At 39.4% G+C, this 19,723-nt stretch overlaps 2 protein-coding genes and 1 long non-coding RNA gene across 5 annotated transcripts in view; 2 read left to right on the top strand and 1 right to left on the bottom strand.

Annotated features, from left to right (window-relative positions):
- The window catches only part of LOC144015661 (cGMP-inhibited 3',5'-cyclic phosphodiesterase 3A-like), a 95,450-nt gene extending 92,534 nt beyond the window's left edge, over positions 1-2,916 (top strand). Inside the window, exons 12-14 of the mRNA XM_077515850.1 lie at positions 327-488; positions 566-821; positions 1,754-2,916. Coding sequence (XP_077371976.1) covers positions 327-488; positions 566-821; positions 1,754-2,040 — 705 coding nt within the window. The 3' untranslated portion in view covers positions 2,041-2,916. The remainder of the gene's footprint in view (positions 1-326; positions 489-565; positions 822-1,753) is intronic.
- LOC144015664 (uncharacterized) lies at positions 17-12,811 on the bottom strand. Of its 2 annotated transcripts, XR_013282782.1 has the most exons (5): positions 12,779-12,811; positions 12,643-12,696; positions 1,921-2,046; positions 535-746; positions 17-446 (listed from the first exon to the last, which is right to left on the bottom strand). It is a non-coding gene; the product is annotated as an uncharacterized LOC144015664 (long non-coding RNA). The 2 variants fall into 2 exon arrangements; XR_013282781.1 differs by having other exon boundaries at positions 12,643-12,789.
- Positions 7,206-19,511, top strand: LOC144015662 (nuclear receptor coactivator 5). Of its 2 annotated transcripts, XM_077515853.1 has the most exons (10): positions 7,381-7,443; positions 7,587-7,673; positions 9,009-9,082; positions 12,373-12,388; positions 13,041-13,161; positions 15,028-15,227; positions 17,547-17,825; positions 17,914-18,078; positions 18,275-18,481; positions 18,594-19,511. In XM_077515853.1, the coding sequence occupies exons 3-10, from the start codon at positions 9,056-9,058 to the stop codon at positions 18,623-18,625; spliced, it is 1,047 nt and encodes a 348-aa protein (XP_077371979.1). In that variant the 5' UTR covers positions 7,381-7,443; positions 7,587-7,673; positions 9,009-9,055; the 3' UTR covers positions 18,626-19,511. The 2 variants fall into 2 exon arrangements, with proteins under 2 accessions (XP_077371977.1, XP_077371979.1); XM_077515851.1 differs by lacking the exon at positions 12,373-12,388 and having other exon boundaries at positions 7,206-7,443.
- Positions 19,512-19,723: the final 212 nt, after the last annotated feature.

Below are 19,723 nucleotides of genomic sequence, written 5' to 3'. Positions count from 1 at the left end.
AGGAGTTTGTGGATATAATTTATTGGAAAGCCTTATTTTTTATTTTATTTTTTAATTTTTTTTTAAACATTGCAGCCCCATGGCTCTCGCGCACAAATTTTGGTCTGGAAAGGACCAGCTGTATGGGAGTTTTCCCACCCAGTTAATAATGAGCAAGATGTATTCATTTACCAATCAAATGTAAAATGCTCAAAAGCTCAACTTTAGGATACAGAGACACAGCAGGGGAGATTACAAAATGTAATGACATGTGGGGGTAAAAGCTGAAAGTAACAACATGGACATCAAGTTTCATCAGCCATGTAATTTTTCTATTGATTCCCTAGGTGGGGGATGATCCATCTTCAGGCATTGATTGGTCCAATGAGAATGACAGGTTGCTGGTCTGCCAGATGTGCATAAAGTTGGCTGACATCAACGGGCCACTTAAGTGTAAGGACCTTCATCTACAGTGGACAGAGGGCATTGTCAATGAGTTCTATGAACAGGTTGGAGAATTCTCCTTAATCAGTGCTGCATATTTCTGGCTGTCACCTTGCGCTAATGAAGGTCATGCTGCATGTAGGGTGATGAAGAGTCCAATCTGGGTCTCCCCATCAGCCCCTTCATGGACCGAGCCGCGCCACAGTTGGCCAAACTCCAGGAGTCATTCATCACACACATCGTGGGACCCCTGTGCAATTCTTACGACTCGGCCTGCCTCATGCCGGGACGGTGGGTGGAACCCAAGACGGATGCAGAGGAGCCTGAAAGCACAGAGAACGAGGAAGAGGAGGAAGACACGGCAGAGGAAGATACATCTACCAGCTCAGAGTCATCACGTAAGCCAATGTGGTCCTTGCGTTTCTAAACAGTACATTTTGTACAGTAAATTTTGCTATAAAAAGAGGCTATTTGGTCCCACTCTAAACAGAGTAAAATTTACACTTGGAAGAGAGTAAGACCGAGAGAAAGCGTTTATAGCGCCACCTTAAGATGTACAGAGCATAGAGGACGACAACGACGTCAATCATTCATAAAGTACAAATTATTGGTGAGGTCATTTTATAAAAATATATTTTCAGAGGTTGGCGTGGCCGTACAGTATGCATCTGGCACGTAAAAATGATCGTAAAATGCCTCCCTGCCATTGCCGATCAGCCCGGGTTACGTTATGTGTCCTAAACTAACACGGAAAAATCTCCTCTCTGCGTGAACAGCCAGAGAGCGATGGTGCACCGTGTCATGCACTGCTGTCATGATCCCGGGATCGAGGTTGCATCAGGTTAATACATGCTTTCCAAAAACGTTATTTGTGTCACGTAAATTTGATGTGGCTATTTGCACTGGCGTTAGTGAATTAGACGCTACATATTAATGAGTCTCGTTTGCATTAAGGTGGGCATATTTTGCATCAAATGTATGCAAATTACCTAATTTACATACGCACAAATAACACCGGTGCACCGGTGCAATTTGGTCGGCGGCGCACTTAGTGATGGATTTCCCCATCTGCGCTCTCGGATTGCTCAATTTTTACCGATTAGCGCAGTGCAAAGGCGACGCAAACATTTAGTGAATAGACCCCTAGTTTGTTTTTGTTTTTTTGTCATAGGTAGCCAATTCCCTCATGCACAGTAAAAATACTTTGAGTAAAATTTACTATGAATATTTTAACCTCTTCCGAATGGGACCAAATAGACTCTTTTTAGAGTAAAATATACTCTAAAAAAATTTACTGTGTTGTTTAATCATGTATATGTTTTAATCTTAGAGAAAGCAGCCAAGAAGAGGAGGAAGGTGTTCTGTGAGATCACTCATCACCTGCTGGAGAACCACGAGATGTGGAAGAAAGTGATTGCGGAGGAGACACAGAAGCAGGGCCAAGGATCAGAGTCAGTCCATGTGAACAGTGTAGCAGAGCCCATTTTGGCTACTCACGAGGAGGAAGACGAGCCGGGCAGCAGAGAGGAGCTGGTTGAAGGGGAGGATCCCGAGGAAGGAGTAGAGGAACCCGAGTGGCCTGCGTCGCCGCAGGATTTGGAGGAAGACCAACAGTGAACGCGTCTGTCGGGATTAGGACAAATGTTTCTTCATTTCGTATCCTATTTACTGAATCCTGTTTTTGCCAGCACATCACTTTAGACACAACACTGTAGATTGGGAAATGTGTGCCTAAGAATAAAAAACAGGGTGGGAAAAATTTGTGCTTTACACACTTTTGTCTAAATATTTGAATTCACCAAACATTTTAAAGGAGCTTTCCGTCTTGCAATACGAGATTATGCATGTACTTTGGAATACAGACTCTTTTGTTACTGTCAAGAGAAGCGGCAGACTGACGACACAGACCTCAACCACAGTGTGTTAACACGAGACTGATGAAATTTGCTGCCGATTTATATATAATTATTTTCTGAATGCAATTATATGGACATCCCCGTTACTTGTTACTTGTGTTTCAATTTCAGCAGGGGGTTTTGAGTGGAGGTCACAAATGGGCCATAATGTGTTTATGGAATATAAAAAAGTTAACTAATTGGGGAACATTGGTGTAACTGTCGTTCCTATAACCTCAGCCAACATGAATCACTCACACAATAAATATTTATAAATGTTATACTGTACATTTTATGTACTGTATAGCCATGTATGTTTAAATACAGGGGCTTCATCCTCATCACACTCTTAAGTTTGTGCCCACGTGAACTATTCCTCAGCCTTAAACATTAATAGGTCCTCAATGTTGTAGTTACACAAAGTATCAAAAACAGGAACATGCAGCAACAATGTTTTAATGGACAGATTCATAGGATCAGGAGAAAAGGGAATAAACCAAGCTAAGTTAAAATTTGTAAATGCATTCGGAATATCTTAGGGAAGAACAGTTATAAATCCATGAGATGAGATATACAATAAAGGGAATATTACATTAATGATCAGTGAAGCACCGCAATACCCCTTTTTTTTTTTTTTTTTTTTTTTGCCTCCCATTATTTCTTCATGGCTCTGTATTATATATTCTCTGTGTGTAATCGGTTCCTCCATATGTGAACCTTTAACCCTCAGGAAACCTTCAACTGTTGAGATTCAACAAAAGCTCTTATAGGAGAGTAACAACGCGCTGGGATATTATTTTTGATGATGTCCATAACACACATTGAAGCACAGGAACTATTAAATCAGGGAGCAACGTTTAAAACAACCATACGCATCAACTGGATGAGTCGGGACTGAAAAATCACATTATCATGTAACTGTAATTTGACACTTCAGGAAATTGCATCCCAAAATGTTTACTACATCACAAGGCATGTTGTGCTTTCCTGGTACCTTTGGGTGATTTGTGCCGAAATGCATGTCAGGTGAGTCTTGAGAAGTATGATTCCCTTTTCGAGTAGCAACCACAGACACTCGTAATTTTGCTCTCATACACTGCCAGAAAAAACAAAAATGTGCTAAAAAATTTTTGGGTCCATTGCTTATCGCTGCGGTAGTACCCTCGATGGTAAACCTATTGTGCCCCTTAAACATGATCTGCAAGCATCACGATACAATATTGTCACAATATTGAGGAAAGGTTGGCAATATAAAAACGGTCAGGTCACAATGTTGTAAAAAAAAAAAAAAAAAGCTCATACTAAAAAAAAACAATATTGTGCTTTTGTACATAACAGCAATGCATATAAACAACCTACAATCTCTAATAACACTTAATATTGTGGCACTTACTTGCTAATGCACGCACACATCGAGTTCTTCCACATATTGACTCGGTTCCCCTTTATCTGACCATTAGCGTGGCTTTTCAACATAGAAGCGCCAAAACAAAACTTGTAAAAATTAAACTGCACTAAAAAACTAGCCATCAGATGGTGCTACAACTGCGCAAATGGAAATCAACCTGACTTTTTAAACACTTGCCGCTTTTATCGTGACATGACGACGACGATATTGTGGCAGTTTTAATATCGCAATATCACAATATTGGCGTTATTGTTACATCCCTAATTAGGACCCTTACATTTTACCCTTATAATTTGTACCGTATCATGTGTATTTGCCTACAAACAGTATTGTCTTGGTCAAGGATAGGCAAATTGTAAAAATGCTTCCCGTACCAAACCTGATTGGTCTTAATTTGTTTTTTTAATGGAAGACATCACTTAGTAGCACTTTCATTTGTTCATCTCCGTTAAAGAAGAACAATGTAGAAATGTCAGTCATGATTGATTTTTGTGACATTTTAAAATTGCTCGTTTGAAGGTGTTCACTGTATCACGCACAAGTCACATGTTGACGATGTGCAATATAAATTTAACGTGACACATTAACACACACATTCAACATACTACTGTATGAGTAACAAATAGACCTAAACAATGATCGACCCCCATCTTATGAAGGTCAGCATAGCATACCACAATACATACTGGGGACCAAAGAATGGCTGAAAAGTTCACAAGAACCGTTTAGTTTCTTTAAAGCATAAAGTGCATTAGGTTGGTCAGTTGTTCTACTACTACAGTGTATTTCTCTAAACTGCATTCCGCACAATAGTGGGCTCTTTTGAAAAGCATCATAACAGAGAGTTGCACCTTGGAGAACAAAAATTGGTCCAAAAATACCCTATTTTTCTGACAGTGTATAAGTATAATGCCATTTATAAACACAAAATTACATCACAAACATGAATAAATGAACAGAGAAAACTATAGGAACACTAATGCATAAAACTTTGTAAATGACATTTAACGAAACAAAAAAGTAATGTGACAAACTCATTTCAAGCCAAAAAATGTCTGAGTCCAATGTAGAAAAATGGTTGAATGGTGTCGCTGCACGGAATTTGGAAGATTTGAATCTGATGATTTCATGTACTATTACTCATTGATATTCACATTGGCAGACTTATTGCTGCCTAATTTCCATTTCAATGTATACCACAGTGGGTGATTCCACTGTGAAGGAGGCTGCGCGAGTCTGAGAAGGGATCTGACTGATTTGTTTGCATTACACGGAACTTGGGGAAGGGTCACTTATGAAAGTTTCTAATTGCAAACCATGTTTCTATGTCCAATGCCGTCCTGTTTTTGATGCAGCTGCATGGGAGCGACTTGTCAATATTGGTAAGGTGATGCATTCAGTTACTTCCTCTGAGTTACTCAAAAGAAATAGTTGCTCTCCAAAGATCCTGTGTGCAAACAGTATTTCTCCTTGTGCTTCCACTTTGACCTAGAAACTGCTTTGTGGCCATGTTCAAAGGCAACAAATTGACATTTTAACATTCGTCATATACCATTCAGATCACAAAGACCATTATACTGTTTTTTGGGATAGAGAACATTTAAGTCAATGTGTTATATATTGTTATAGTCTTCATTTCTGTCATTTGATTGTCACACAATTGTAAGATAATTGTAATCATGACAGCGAAACCAGCTTTAAAATTGCTCATTATTTTTTATGTAGCAGACACAATGCATTATTATGACAATATTGTTTCCTCTCACAAGAACATCACACTTGCCATGTGTACTCAAATAATATATTGTCCAAACACACAAGATTTGTTAACATAAAAGTCCCCCCCCCCCCCTTCCAGGTTAATGCTCCATTTTGTACAATAAACGAATGAATATATTATGTACAGTAAAGACATTTTAAAATGACAAAAATCTTCTAGAAATGCATTATTTATTTTTACCATTTTGTAATTTAGTCACTATACTGTGGCTTCAATATTGCCAGATTGCTGGAAGTGCCTATTGGTATGTATCATACATGAATATAATTAGAAGATTATTAGAAATTGTCACAAACTGATATAAGGTGATGTTGTCATGTGAATACATTCAATTATAAGATAGAAGAAGTTCTGTGGTATCCCTGTGTTTGTCTTCACTAGTTGGGAAAACGAACGGAGAATTGATCGTGAGATAGAAGATGCTGAATGCATGTGCTGCCATCTTAATGAAAACAAGCATAAATATGGAGAAATAGAAAATTGCTTCAAACAAATGATCAGTTTGGAAAAATCCCCTGCAATATAATATTTGTAGTGTGTGTGTGTGTGTGTGTGTGTATTTTTTAAGGCGTGCACATCTAAATAACATGATCAGTAATAGCTTACCATAAATCCTACAATACACTATATGTTGCAATATTTTAGATGTGACTAAGCATGTTTTCGTTTGGACACCCGGAAGTTAAGTTGCATGTGAATGATGTGTTGAAATTACACCTCCCTCTAAATGGAAATCAAGTGAAAGCACAAATCAAGTCAGTTAAAGAGATACTTCACTTATTTAGCCCATTATAGCAATCAAAAATTAATATTTTGTCTATAGTTAATTTGATACTTTAATTATTTTTCACGTACAAATAGTACCTTTAAAAACACATTTTGCAACTTGCTGTCGACTGAAAATGACATCACAAGAGCTTAGATAACAAATCACAGCCACATCTGTTTTCTAGGTTTGGTCATGTGACATTCACAAGCTGAGCTGTGATTGGTTACCTGAGCCCTTGTGATGTCATTTTCAGTCATCAGCAAGTTGCAAAATGTGTTTTTCAACATGAAAAATAATGAAAATATCAAATTTATTATTGGCAAAATATTAATGTTTGACTGCCAAAAATGGCTAAATAAGTAAAGTATCCCTTTAATATTACACATTCAAATACGACCTCAAAGTCCTTAATAACATGTTCATATGCCTCCTCGGGGCAGTCAGCAGTACAGTAAAGGATGATCAGAGCAATCTTTCTGTCAACTTTTAAGATAATGCAACCTTAATACAACTATGGAAGAATTTAGAGGCCACAGCAAGATTAAACAATTGGACAAATGAAAGTAAGGACTTCAAAATCAAGGAGGATCAATTGGATCCAATGCTGTGCTCAATAATATAAACGTTTACAGAAAATGACCAACACGTCAGGTTGTTGTTGTTCATCCCAGTGAAGGTTTGTTGGCATAATTATGCCTGTGATATATTTCCAGAGTTGTATAGTATACTCTGAACAAATGTAGCTGAAAATATATTTATTCCGGACTTAGTCCGAATGCCTACAGCGCACCTAATATACATCGTTACAATAGGTGGAAAAACGTTTCTAAAAATTGCACATATTATTTTTGACCAGATGGCAGGTGGGCTTTGTTTGCAGTACCACAGTTTGACCACTATACGTAAGTGTCGCAATTTTATTCAAAAGCCCATAAACGTAACCATCGAAGAAGAATTGTGGCTTTGCCTACAGACGTATGGCTGACTCGCTGCATTGCTGTTATTTTGCTACGCGTGGGGAGAGAACACCCGACGAATTTATTGTACCCGAAAGGCCTTTGTAGGCCTTTGAGATCGCTGCTTTTGAACTTTGGAGCTCCGGTAAAATGTCGTCTTGGCCCAAAGCCGCCAAAGCTTCCCTGCGGCAGCAGGTTAACCCAAACGGGAGGTCAGTGTTGCCATTTTCGCTTCAGCATTAGCAAGCTACTCGGGAGACTTAATAAAAAAGCAGGCGGCCACGTTTGTTTTAGCCATGAAAAACCTCTTTATTATTATTATTATTATTATTATATATTTTTTTTTTTGTATCAGCGCCAAGCCGTTGATGTTGTTCCGGAGAAGTGCGCCGTATTCAACCAGGGAGGAGAGAAGCGAAGAGCTCAAGGATGCACTGGACAGGTATGTGCAATTCCATTCAATAAAATTGTATTTTATTTAGTGCCAAATCAAAGCAGAATTTTGTGTGGACACAGCGACTTCCAACAAAAGGGGCATTAATTTATGTTAATAATTAATTCTATAATTGAAAATAAGTATCATGGGCGGCACGGTAGTCGAGTGGTTAGCACGTCCGCTTCCCAGTTCTGAGGTCTCCGGTTCGAGTCCAGGCTCGGACCCTCCTGGGTGGAGTTTGCATGTTCTCCCCGTGCCCGCGTGGGTCTTCTCCGGGTACTCCGGTCTCCTCCCACATTCCAAAGACATGCATGGCAGGTTAATTGGGCGCTCCGAATTGTCCCTAGGTGTGCGTGTGAGTGTGTATGGTTGTTCGTCTCTGTGTGCCCTGCGTTTGGTTGGCAACCAGTCCAGGGTGTCCCCCGCCTACTGCCCAGAGCCAGCTGAGATAGGCGCCAGCAGCCCCCGCGACCCTTGTGAGGAATAAGCGGTCAAGAAGATGGATGGATGGATGGATGGAAAATAAGTATCATATGCTCAGTTGGCAATAAACAAGGGTGTCACAACATATGTGACAAAAGGATCAAAGGGGCACATCAATGCCAGGCCAAAAGTTGCCCCCTCCCCCCCGTGCTTCTGCAACCTCTCGTTGCCCATTTTAGAGCATTTTGAAATGCAGCCATTTCTCCCAGTGGACTCACATCCTGTGCTGATCTTATATCTAAGATGGGGCATCAATATCATCTGTTGGTGGCTGTGCACCAGTAAAGCTGTTTCCAAGTTTGACATTTACAGTGGAACAGCATCAGACGCTCTCCAACTCATGCCTACCAAAAAAATATAATTGACAAGGCCGTGGATGAGTTTTAAGAGACCAACTGAACCCCATAACCACTTTGAGACGGAGGCAAGGAAAACCTCAAGCACACCTGAAATTTAAGGTGGAATTGGTGATTTATTATTATTATTTTTTTAATGCTGATAACAAAATTTGAACCCTTGTCCCTAACAAAGCCACACCCTTCACGCATGTCCAATTACCGTGTTTTTTGTTTTTCATTTGGTTGTTTTACATTTATGACCTTGAAGTGTTTTCATACATTTGCTGTAATTATGACTCTTATTAGTGATGGAGTATATTTCATACAAATTCGAAATATGCTTCTACTGTCGGAATGCAAGTTCGTACAAACAAAATGCCACTTATGTAAAGCAATAAATATTGATTTAATTTGAAATTCTTTAAAGCACATTTATTGTGTAAGTTTGAAAGACAGTTCCTTTCTGAGTGTCTTTATTTGTATTCATACACGCAAAAATTAAATGCATTTATCTTTTCAGTTACAAAGAACTAGAACAGAAGCAAAACTTCAGTGGTGGTGTCAAGTATGACGGGGCAAAGCATCAACCCAATGGTGAGTGAACACTCTACCTTCTTGACATTATATTACCCCTGGATTACACCACATGCGTGTGCGTTGCGGATCAACTGCGAACCAGCTCCGTTGTGCCGGAGCCCGCCTGACGAATAGACCCATCTTCTATTTTTGCCAGACGACGCATTCGACGGCATCCATCAAATGGCAAGGTAGCACAGAACACATCGAGCGGGACAGGAAGACCGACACAGTTTCAAAATAAAAAAAATCCTGTTACTTTTCAGAATACACTCGCCAGATCCTATTTCGCAATCATGTCAGCAAAACGTCATAATGCACGGAGCAGGCCTGGAGTCAACAGGCCAGGTGCTTATTCATGGTTTAAACACCAGAGAACATGGACGAAGAGAGTTTTATAATTTGAGGTGGAAACTGGAAAGACACTAAGTTTTATATATGAGATGGAACGTCCTTTTTATAAGGACAACCTAAAAAAGGATGCTGCATGAAACGTCATAGCAGAAGCTATGGGAGTTGATGGTGACTTACTACTAACGTCAGTAAAAAGATTTACAATTCAAGTTGTGCCACATTATCGCGTGCAATCACGCGAGACACGACAGGAAGTGATCGGTGACGGAGCTGCCGGACCACAGTTGTGCGCAGCCGGTGAATTTTGTCCATGGTATAGGAGGATCCTGTGTGACGTATTGTTTAGGTTTCGTGCGTTGCATCATGGGAAATGAGTGGCAAGAAGCAATGTGTTTTGCATGGAGGTCGATGTTTTCGTACATTTGGAGGAGGATTAAGAGAAGCAAATGGTTAAATCTTGTGCCATAAATTGTATGGCCCGTCGGGGGCCTGATTTAAAAATATATATATATATATTATTTTTTTTCTCGCATTCGCACCGAAAGGGGCCGCAAAAAGGGAAAGAAATGGCTGAAAGCAGGGAGGACAGGTTATAACTTCACGCTCAAAGCCCGGATTCCGTCTGATGCTGACGGGTTTCTAACGCTCACTTTATTGTCGGTAAGTACTTGTGACTATATATTTGTTATTTGGATAGGATTAAATAATAATAATAATCGAGTTTGTGCATTATAAAATCCGCTGAGTCATTGTTTTGAGGTCTTATTCAGGTGTTCCCAAGCACGATCGACAGCCACCTTGACTTGTTCCTCGTCTTGAAATGGGCTGTCCTGGATCGCTAAACGTGAAGGCTAATGACAAAGCCGTCCAGTGTTAAGAACAGAGGATCAAAAGGATCAGAATTGTGTTATGGATTTCTATAAATGAGAAGCAGGGGAGGGGGAAAGTGCCTAGTTTTATACTTGAGCGTCGACATGTTGATCTTCTCCGAATAAATAATGCATTCTGCATCTGTTTTGATACCTGCCCATCTCACTCCTTGTGTATACGGAGTATCTATACTTGTAAGTTCCATCCTGACAGCTCCATTAAAGGTGCTACAATGCTAGTATGCTACGTAGAATGACTGGATGTTTCTCCAAGACTGCATTTGAAAAGAAGAATTTTGTCAGCTCTGATATTCATTTGTTAAAACTAGTGCTGTCAAAGTTAAAGCATTAAATAATTAATTAATCACAAAATATTATTGCATTAATCATTGTATTACCACAGATTAATCACACTATTAATTTTGACCACAGATGATCCTTTTTAGCCGACAGTGGATGGTTACATTAAAGGTAGCTGTTGGAGTTTGAGCAATAAACATAACTACATGCATTAAAGTAAAGCATTTAATAAATGTTTACATATGCCGTTGGTCATTTTTTCCCATTTTAAATTATGCAAATAATTAATTGATTAGAAAAAGCAGGATGAGCGTGTGCAGCGGGCAAAAATGTTGGGGGAAAAAAAGATTTTTTTAAGTTTGTGATTAATTATGATTAATCAAAATTTACGATGTGATTAATTAAAAATTTTAATCGTTTGACAGCTCTAGTTAAAACTAGACCACATGCCATTGAAATTCAAGTCTCACTGTACTAAAGTCACTGCATTTCCCAAAATAAAGCAAGAATAAGATGTGGTGCTTGTTGACATAATTCCCCCATGGAGCTATTGATTGTTGACCGTTTTGAGGGTTTGGTTTGCAGTGACATTCCACAAACTTAAATGTAACGGATAGTCTGCCAGTGTCCAAATTCACAAGGCTGGGTCCTCCGAAGGGCGAATTTGTCGGTTGCATGACGTCACTCCCGGCGCGACTGATAGCACGCACGGATGTACACTTCAATGAAGAATAATTACCCAGTTTTGCACAGGGCTTTGTATTAAAAAGCAATTTGTCCCCAAAGCAGATGTGTGACCAGGAAACAGGTGAGTCGGGCCAAATTTTGTCATAATCCCACATCTCATGTGGCCTTTCAATAGTTTCAAATCGTTGCCAATCCATCTCCGTAAACCACCTCCGCCTTTCGGCCGTTAACGTGCTTAAATAACAGCGACTCGCCCGCTAACTTTCTTCGTGTATGGTTTCTATACAGTCCGCCATGTTTTCTGCCACACAGCCATCCACCAATGCGCTAAAAATGTCAACAAAGGATCCTCCTATTGATGTGTCTGGAGCACGCAGTCAAGAAGGAGCGGAGCTGATCCTCAATGCACACGCATGCGGTGTAATCTATGGACTACTGGTTGTTCTCATTTCAAAGTAATCAGATGTTGCGTTATTGCTGTCTCTGAATTGCACTAATCTGCATTACTTTTCAACTACTTCAACTAGGGCTGCACAATATATCGAAAAAATATCGATATCGCGATATTGGCCCTTGCAATATGCATATCGCAAAGGCATGCAATACGTTTTATATGGAATTTTATGCTTTTTATATGAATTTGACCAGTCAGATGCTAACTAAAATATGTATCGCCATTCAACAGTTGAAAATTATCAAGACATAATCACAATTAATTAACTTAGATTACATTAAGGCTCCTTATTTTGCCACATGAAATTTTTTTTTTCTTTCATTAGGTAATAAAAATGTAATTTCTTTCGGTACATGTTAAATATCGCAATAATATCGATATCGCTATGTTCAGCAAGTATATCGGATATCGCATGATTTTCCAATATCGTGCAGCCCTAACTTCAACCAAAACAACTGTTGAATTATAAAGTATGATAATTCAATGTAATAGATTAACGAGAGAGCTTTTGTACTCCCCCCCCCCCTCACAAAATCAAAAAACACCTTTTTTACACCCACAGATTAAAGTCAATCTGTGTCTTTGTTTTTCATAGTTTTTTTTTTTTTCTTTTTTCTTCTTCCCCTTCAACATTTGGCTCAAAGGATACATGCTTGCCAGGTGGGCTACTTTTGTGATATCATAAAGCATCAATGCTATGTTTCAAGCTTGTACACAATCATAAACTGTTACATAACAATTGAATTGCATAGTTAAATTATTCAATACAAACAAACCATCTTCACATGAGGGCTCCCCAATAGATTTAGCTAGCAGAATAACCTAAAGAACATGCTAGGGAGAAAATAAGTCAAACAAATGTACACGCGCACGCACATACACACACTTTACACAAATGGTATCAAGTCACTCACCTCTTGACATTTACACACAGTTATAAATGTTAGGGAATTCTGTACTGGCAAATTCTAATGACAAAGTAGAGTGCAGGGGCCATCAGTAGCTGCATTTTTACTGTACAAGATGCATTCAAGTACAGACAAGACTCACCAACCAGCACCTCAAATGCAGATGAAAAAAAAACACACCAAGATTTGCAATAACACCAAGATTCCACCAGATGGCGTCACAGTAACAGTTTAGCTGTTTAGGCCTGGGCACAAAAACAACACATGGCTGCGTTTTCAACAAATGCAGGGATTCACGACATTTCAGAAGTTCCTGTCAGTATCTCGAATAAGATTAGTATTTTCATCCACTTGCACATTCCCTTGTCGTTCCTTATCAACTCCTTGTATCTCTGCTCCTCCAGCCAAGCCTGACAACACTCTCGCAGACAGACGGAAAATCTTGTATCAAAAATACTACAGGCAAGTGCAGGAAGATCAAACAACTGCTGACTGTGTAATCATCTCCGTGACCAACCAGTGCCTGTAAGTACAAATTCCAAATATGCTGATAGCAAGAGAAATGGTTTCCAGCACTTTGGGTCAAGGACTTCTTAAAAAGTTACTAAAGCTGGAGAGACTATTGGTTTCATAAGATTACTCCAGGGTTTCTTTTCATTTTTATTTTTATTTATTTTTTTAAAACTTTTATCTATCCCTGAAGTTGGCATTACCACTTCCTCATTGGACTTGCTGCCAACATCACACAACAACAACAAGGGGGGCGGCATGGCTCGGTGGTATGGTGGTCGTCTCCCAACCCAGAGGTTGTGGGTTCGATCCCAGGCCATTGTGACCACGTCGAAGTATCCTTGTGCAAGATACTGAACCCCCAATAGCTCCTGATGCTTCGTCATCAGTAGGTGAATGGGTAGTCAAAAATGTAAAGCGCTTTGAGGGCCTTGAAGGTGGAAAAGCGCTATATAAATGAAGTGCCATTTGCCAACAACAACAACAACAACACAATCTCAGTTTATTCTGGTATTTTTAGATGGTAAAAGTTCAAAATTTAAAATGTGAGATCATTCCTGGCACATAATCTCTTTATATTTAAAATGCTAGAGGTCTATTGTTTCAACATGACATGCATACTTCTTTTCTTCTCACCTTACAATTAGTCCCATGAATAAGCCACACTCCCAAAATAATTGAAACAACAATCCAACGTTAAAGCTTGGTAAAATGTAACATGTTAACATTGTTTTTTCACTGTCTACCATCTTTAATTGTTCTTGTTTAACCCTAAAAGGTCTGAACCACAGACTAACCGTTGAAAACCGAAGACTTTTCATCGCAGCGACATACTTCATATTTCAGACTTGAAGTCAGATTGCTTGTGCAAAAAAAGAAGATTGCTCACTTCCATGAATTTCACACAATAGTACACTACCCTCATTTCAAATATATAAATGATGAATGCAAAATATTAAGTCAGCCATCACTCAGCACAAAGATTTACTTTCTAATTGACCAAGATGTCAATCTAAAAAAAGTTTTCTAATAATGTTGACTTTATGAAAACATTTATACATTAATTCTTTAAAACAATTTGGAATATGAGTTAAGCAGCAAAATCCTCCCATTTTTAAAACATGTCAGGGCCCGGGGCAGCCATTTTACCAACTTCAGAAAACAGCTGTGCCTTGATTGGTTTCAGTTGACAGCAAGTGGCAAAATGGCCGCCCCCTGACATGGCTAAAATCAGGTGGATTTTGCTGCTTAGCTCATGTTTTACAAACCCGACAATACCGTGTTTATGCTCGTGGGGGTCCATACAACATATTACTGTAAAAAACATTTTTGGCCTGACTTCCCTTTTGCCCCACACAAATACAGTACTGCACTGTCATGCTTCTTAGTTATATCTAAGCATAAACCAACTTCAATTGACACGATAGTTGAAACTGTTGTTCACCACTCACACAGCACCATTGACACTGAAAGTGTTTGACTGCAAAAAAATTCCTTTAAGTATCACAACTGTTAATATACTGTATGACTACTTTGTTAACAAATTTTTCTATTCAAAGCTATTGTCAGCACTTAATGATTGGGAGCATGGTAAAATGACACATTTGCACAAAGTTCACAATGCCATCAAAACATTGCATTGAAATCAGCTACATTCATATTTTACTGTTTGATTGAGACACTTGCGTTTGACTGTAAAATTATTAAAATGTGTTACTCACCTACTCAAAATCTAACCACGTTCTACAACACATCCAAGTCAAACTGTCACCTCAAACTAATTAATCTGTCGAGTCTCATCAATTTGATTTAGGTTGGTTTCGCTCCAGTTAAGTCAGTCAACAGAGGTGTTAAGTTAACATGTTTCTCTTCCTCTCAAAGGGATTACCCCAAATCGCTAAACCAGTGCTTGCAGGAGCGTGGTCTGTCAGTGGAAATGCTCTACCTGCAGGCGGAGTCGGGCCTGACCCAAGCCCTACAGGATGTCCGAGGTGTTGGCTCCCCGTTATGTATTCTGGTGGAGCAGACAAACATAGCTTTGTCCTCCTGCACTGTTATCATTTTCTCAGAGCCCCTCAAAAGTAAGTCCCTCCCCCTCAAAATCACCTCCAATTACAAACTTTCATCCCTTTTCCAAGCCCCCACCACTGACAATTCAATGTACAGTACACACCAAATCTTGTCTACATGTCAGTCAGCCTACCTGAAAACACAACACGAGTTCAAATTCACATTTGGATGATTTTTTTTTTATTTAAATAATCCCCAAAAGGCTTCATAACACCTGTCATTAATCTCAAAATGGGTTGCATTATGTCCACAGTTGACATTGCATACATTAATTGACTCCAGTCCAAAAGTAACCTTCAATGATTTATTGAAGAAAACAATATTTTCTTACAACTTGGGTTTCTTCTTCATACCTCTCTTTCCCAGTTGTGGAAGGAAAAAAAAAGTAAACTCTGTCCTATTTGTAACTTTTTTTTTTTTTTTTTTTTTTTTTCCCTGTGCTGCATTATTTGGAGGTTGTAGCGGATGGGAGGATAATATGTGTGAATGTCTCTGAGGATGACATGTTCTTTTCTTGACTCATTATGGAGGAATTTATTATTAATTATAATATAATATTATTAGCGTGTATATATACTGTATATATAAGTTGACTTAGCCATTTTCAGCAGTAAAAAGATATTTGTCTAATTTGCTAACTTCATTATATTTCATGTGCACCTAATACCTTTTCAAAACACATTTTGCCCCCTTTTGGACTGAAAGTGACATCACAGGTAATGACCAATCATGGCTCACGTTTTCTGGGTTTCTTTAATTGACGTTCGAAAGGTGAGCTGTGATTGGTTGTAATTTGCGCCTGAGCACATATGTCATTTTCAGTCCGCAAGTGGCAAAACGTGATTTTTACCACCCCCATTTTCAGTTAAAAAAAATAAAATAAATAAAATAATAATAATAATAGTCAGCTTCTCTAGAGATGGTAAAGTTGTTGAGACTGGATCAACACCTTAAGCCTGGTTCACACGGCAAGATTTTAAAATTGTCGGCCGATTTCCAATCTTTGACAGACACCACACGTGAAGAGAAAAAATCACGGGAGTTCCAGTTTTGAACGTACCGTGCGTGGTGTGCGGCCACACTGCACAATCAACACACTCCACACGAGCTGAGTTCATTCAAGAATGTGACGGGAAGTCTCGCAAAACCAAAGGTGTTCTTTAAAGGAGTGTAAATGGGCACTGGCGAGACATCGCTTGCCCTCGGCTCGGTGCTGGGTGGCGCGGGTTGGCGTCCCACCCTGAGACCACGTTTATTTGTGGAGAATGTGTGTGCGTGTATTTAAAAAAAAAAAAAAAAAATACAAATGATTAAAAAACTAAAAAGAGTGTAATAGCGCGAGCACGGACTTTCTGCTGCGTCATGACTATTTTGATTTTGGATTTCCCACCGGCTTCCTCGCTGGTTCGCCAATCTGCTGTGCGGAGCGAAATCGGGCCAAAATATCTTAACATGTTGGATATGCCCGATTTCAAATCGGGGGTCCTTTCGAGCGCCGACATCGGGAGGATTATCTGTGAAGATTATCGCTTGCGTCTCGGCGAGTCCTTACGATTGTCGGGAGGGGAAATTCGGGGCTAAAATCGGGCCAATTCTCCTGCCATGTGAACCAGGCTTTACTGTAGGGCACTTCATTTTGTTACAATTAAAAACAACCCAATTCATAATCCACATAATTAAGACTTGTTAATGATCAATTAATTGCCTAGTCAATTGTCATGCCCATCCCTATTTTCTTCCAAATGTGCCATCCAGTTCCAAGCGATTCCCTCCTGCGACTTTCAGATTTTTTGGATTTAATTGATCCATTTCCCAGCTGAAATTAAAATCCAAGTTGTAACAAAGTGTAGTTTCATGAAAATGCACCTCACTTATTTTGTGTACCTCACATCATTGTGGGGGGGGGGGGGGGGGGGGGGCATAATGTGTGCTTTACCACATTAACTTAAATTTTTATTATCATGCACAATTACATTAAAACTACATGTTAAGTCTGTGTTCACTTCTAAATAAAACATTTAACTGATCTATTAGTGTTCTCTGACTGAGAAAAAAAAAACTAAATGAAAGCATCATCATTCAATATAACATTTAAGTGTTTATGTGTAAGAATCGAATGAAATCTTATCCATTCACGCTTTGCACAAACCTAATAAACAAGTCACCAATCCAACAAATGACATCACATTGAGAAATGCAGCCCACCAGATGTAGCTCATGACTACATCCATCAGTGTACAGTAAAAGCAACTGGTGGTGTAGTTATCTTTTACGTCATCACTCGGAACCCCGTCTGACGCATTCGTTTAACCGTCCACTTTCACCCACAGTCCACCGCAACATGCCCAAAGAGCAGGCCATGGATTTTGTTGTAGCCGAGCACAGGCGCGGAGTTGGTAAGGAAAGCCAACCAAAGGACCCCGCAGATATCGCATCGCAGGCGTCGCAGTTGCTTGGGGAATTTCTGGATCGGGAAAAGATCGAGCGCCACATTGTTCCCTCGGAAATCCGTCAGTCCCTCCAGCTGTTGTCTGGCGGCGTGCACGTTTATGCCGAGGAGCTGGAAGCCATCTCGGCGTTTGTCCGCGCCCGTCAGGAACATCTAAGAGGTGGGGCGCTGTTCAGTCGTGTCAGTGACACTGACGCTTCCGTTGATCTCCTGGGATCCCCTTAACTCTGTATGCCTTTTCTTACCAGCGAGCAACAGCGGAGAGCAGAAGGACACCGTTTTATCTTCAGGACTGGGAAAGCCGCCGCCCCTTCTCCCGACGCCCCTTGGACCGCCTCAGTGTGTAAGTGAGGCGGGGCGCCCGCTGTTGGATTGTTCTCCACCCACGCCGATGCCACTTTTACCTACACCAGGTAAATGCACAGGCCCATTATATTTTTCATTTATGTGCACTACATTTGAATTAAATCATTTAGTACAAATGTTACAGTGGCTTACAATTTTCAGTATTTTTAGGGTACTTTCTGGCTATATATGGAAATACCCAGTGATGAGAATCATAGTATTTGCAAGTGTAATATTTAAATATTTGTTTTCCTTCACTTTTAGGTTCTTTTCTGAAAAGCAAGCCTCCCCCCCTGCTCTCCTTGCAACAATCGCCATCCTTGCACAACTCCTACAGCGGCCCTGGTTTGCTACGTACCCCCCTAATGCCGCACCTCCCCCCACGTCTCCAGGTCTCGAGAGGGTCCCACAGCATGAGAGGTTCTCCACCCACCCTCAAAAGTTCTCGCCCCCCACTTTTATCTACTCCAGGTGGGTTTCTTGTTGTAGTCTTTCCATTTTATTGGATGTTTATGAGAATTTAAGGACTCAAGTGGGAATTATGACTCATAATGACTCATTTTGTCTTCTTGTCTGTCCCAAGGTGTCCCTCGTCTTAACGTTCCCAGACACTAAACATGCAACATCCAAGATCAATTCCACATTTAAGAGACTTCCATCGATTTTTTTTATTTTTTTTTGCCTATGTAGGATTCGTTCAACTTTTAAAGTTTGGTAACATTTTGCTTTATGTGGCTGGAGTACATTTTTCCCCATTGTAATGTTTTTTAATATTATTAGTAGTATTTAGTATGGTCATCTATATTCAGTTTGCCTCTTTTAGATTGACCTACACACATTAATTGTAAAGATGTTAATAACAAGACAGAATTACAGAATAATTTTTCATGCCATGACTTGTTTTACCGAGATGTTTTGAATCTCGCAAGCATCTGCTGAATGTCTCAAAGAAAACATTAAAAAAAAAAAAAAAAAACATAGATGCAAGACAACTTAAGGGAAGTGTGTGCAAAATTAACAGAGTTGTAACTTGGGTTGCACAATGTTGATTCATTCAACAAATCCTACAACATGTTCAATGTTTAGACTTTTTTTTTTTTTTTGGACAATTGTGATGCTTTACATTATTTGTAGAGTATGTGGACTTCAAACATTCATGTGTAGTTGAAATAAATAATTTCATGTTCTATGTTTTTATATATTATTATTCCTGGATGCATTTGATAGTGTTAGTCTAATCCTTTTTGAAATTCCTCTGTGACACTATCAAATGCTTTTGAAAAAGCCTTCTGCATTGCGTCGGAAAGAAACTTTAACTTGACAATTTTTCAGTATTGTACTTCATGAAGTGTAAATTAAGCATTCGTAGCTGTGACAATGTGCTCCTGAGATCGTCATATTTTGTGGGGAGGTTTCTATGCACACCAAACTGAACAAATGTGCTTTTTTGTTTTGGAGCTTCACTTCTCCAATGTATTAAAATCATAAGTATGTGCATTCACTTTGCTGTTATCAATTTAATTTATTGTGAGACATGGAATTTAATCATAACATTTGTAATACTGTGAAGTCGTACATTATAATCCATATGACATCACACACCTCCTCCCAAGATGTTATTCAGTCAACCCAACGATTAAGTTCTGTGCTAATGCTTTATGAAAAAGTTGCTTGAGAAACTGGCACATGTTAAGAAAATTCTTAATCGGTTCG

The sequence above is a fragment of the Festucalex cinctus genome, chromosome 3, assembly GCF_051991245.1.
Source record: "Festucalex cinctus isolate MCC-2025b chromosome 3, RoL_Fcin_1.0, whole genome shotgun sequence".
NCBI classification, from domain to species: Eukaryota; Metazoa; Chordata; class Actinopteri; order Syngnathiformes; family Syngnathidae; genus Festucalex; species Festucalex cinctus.
This window is presented reverse-complemented; position numbering and strand designations above follow the sequence as displayed.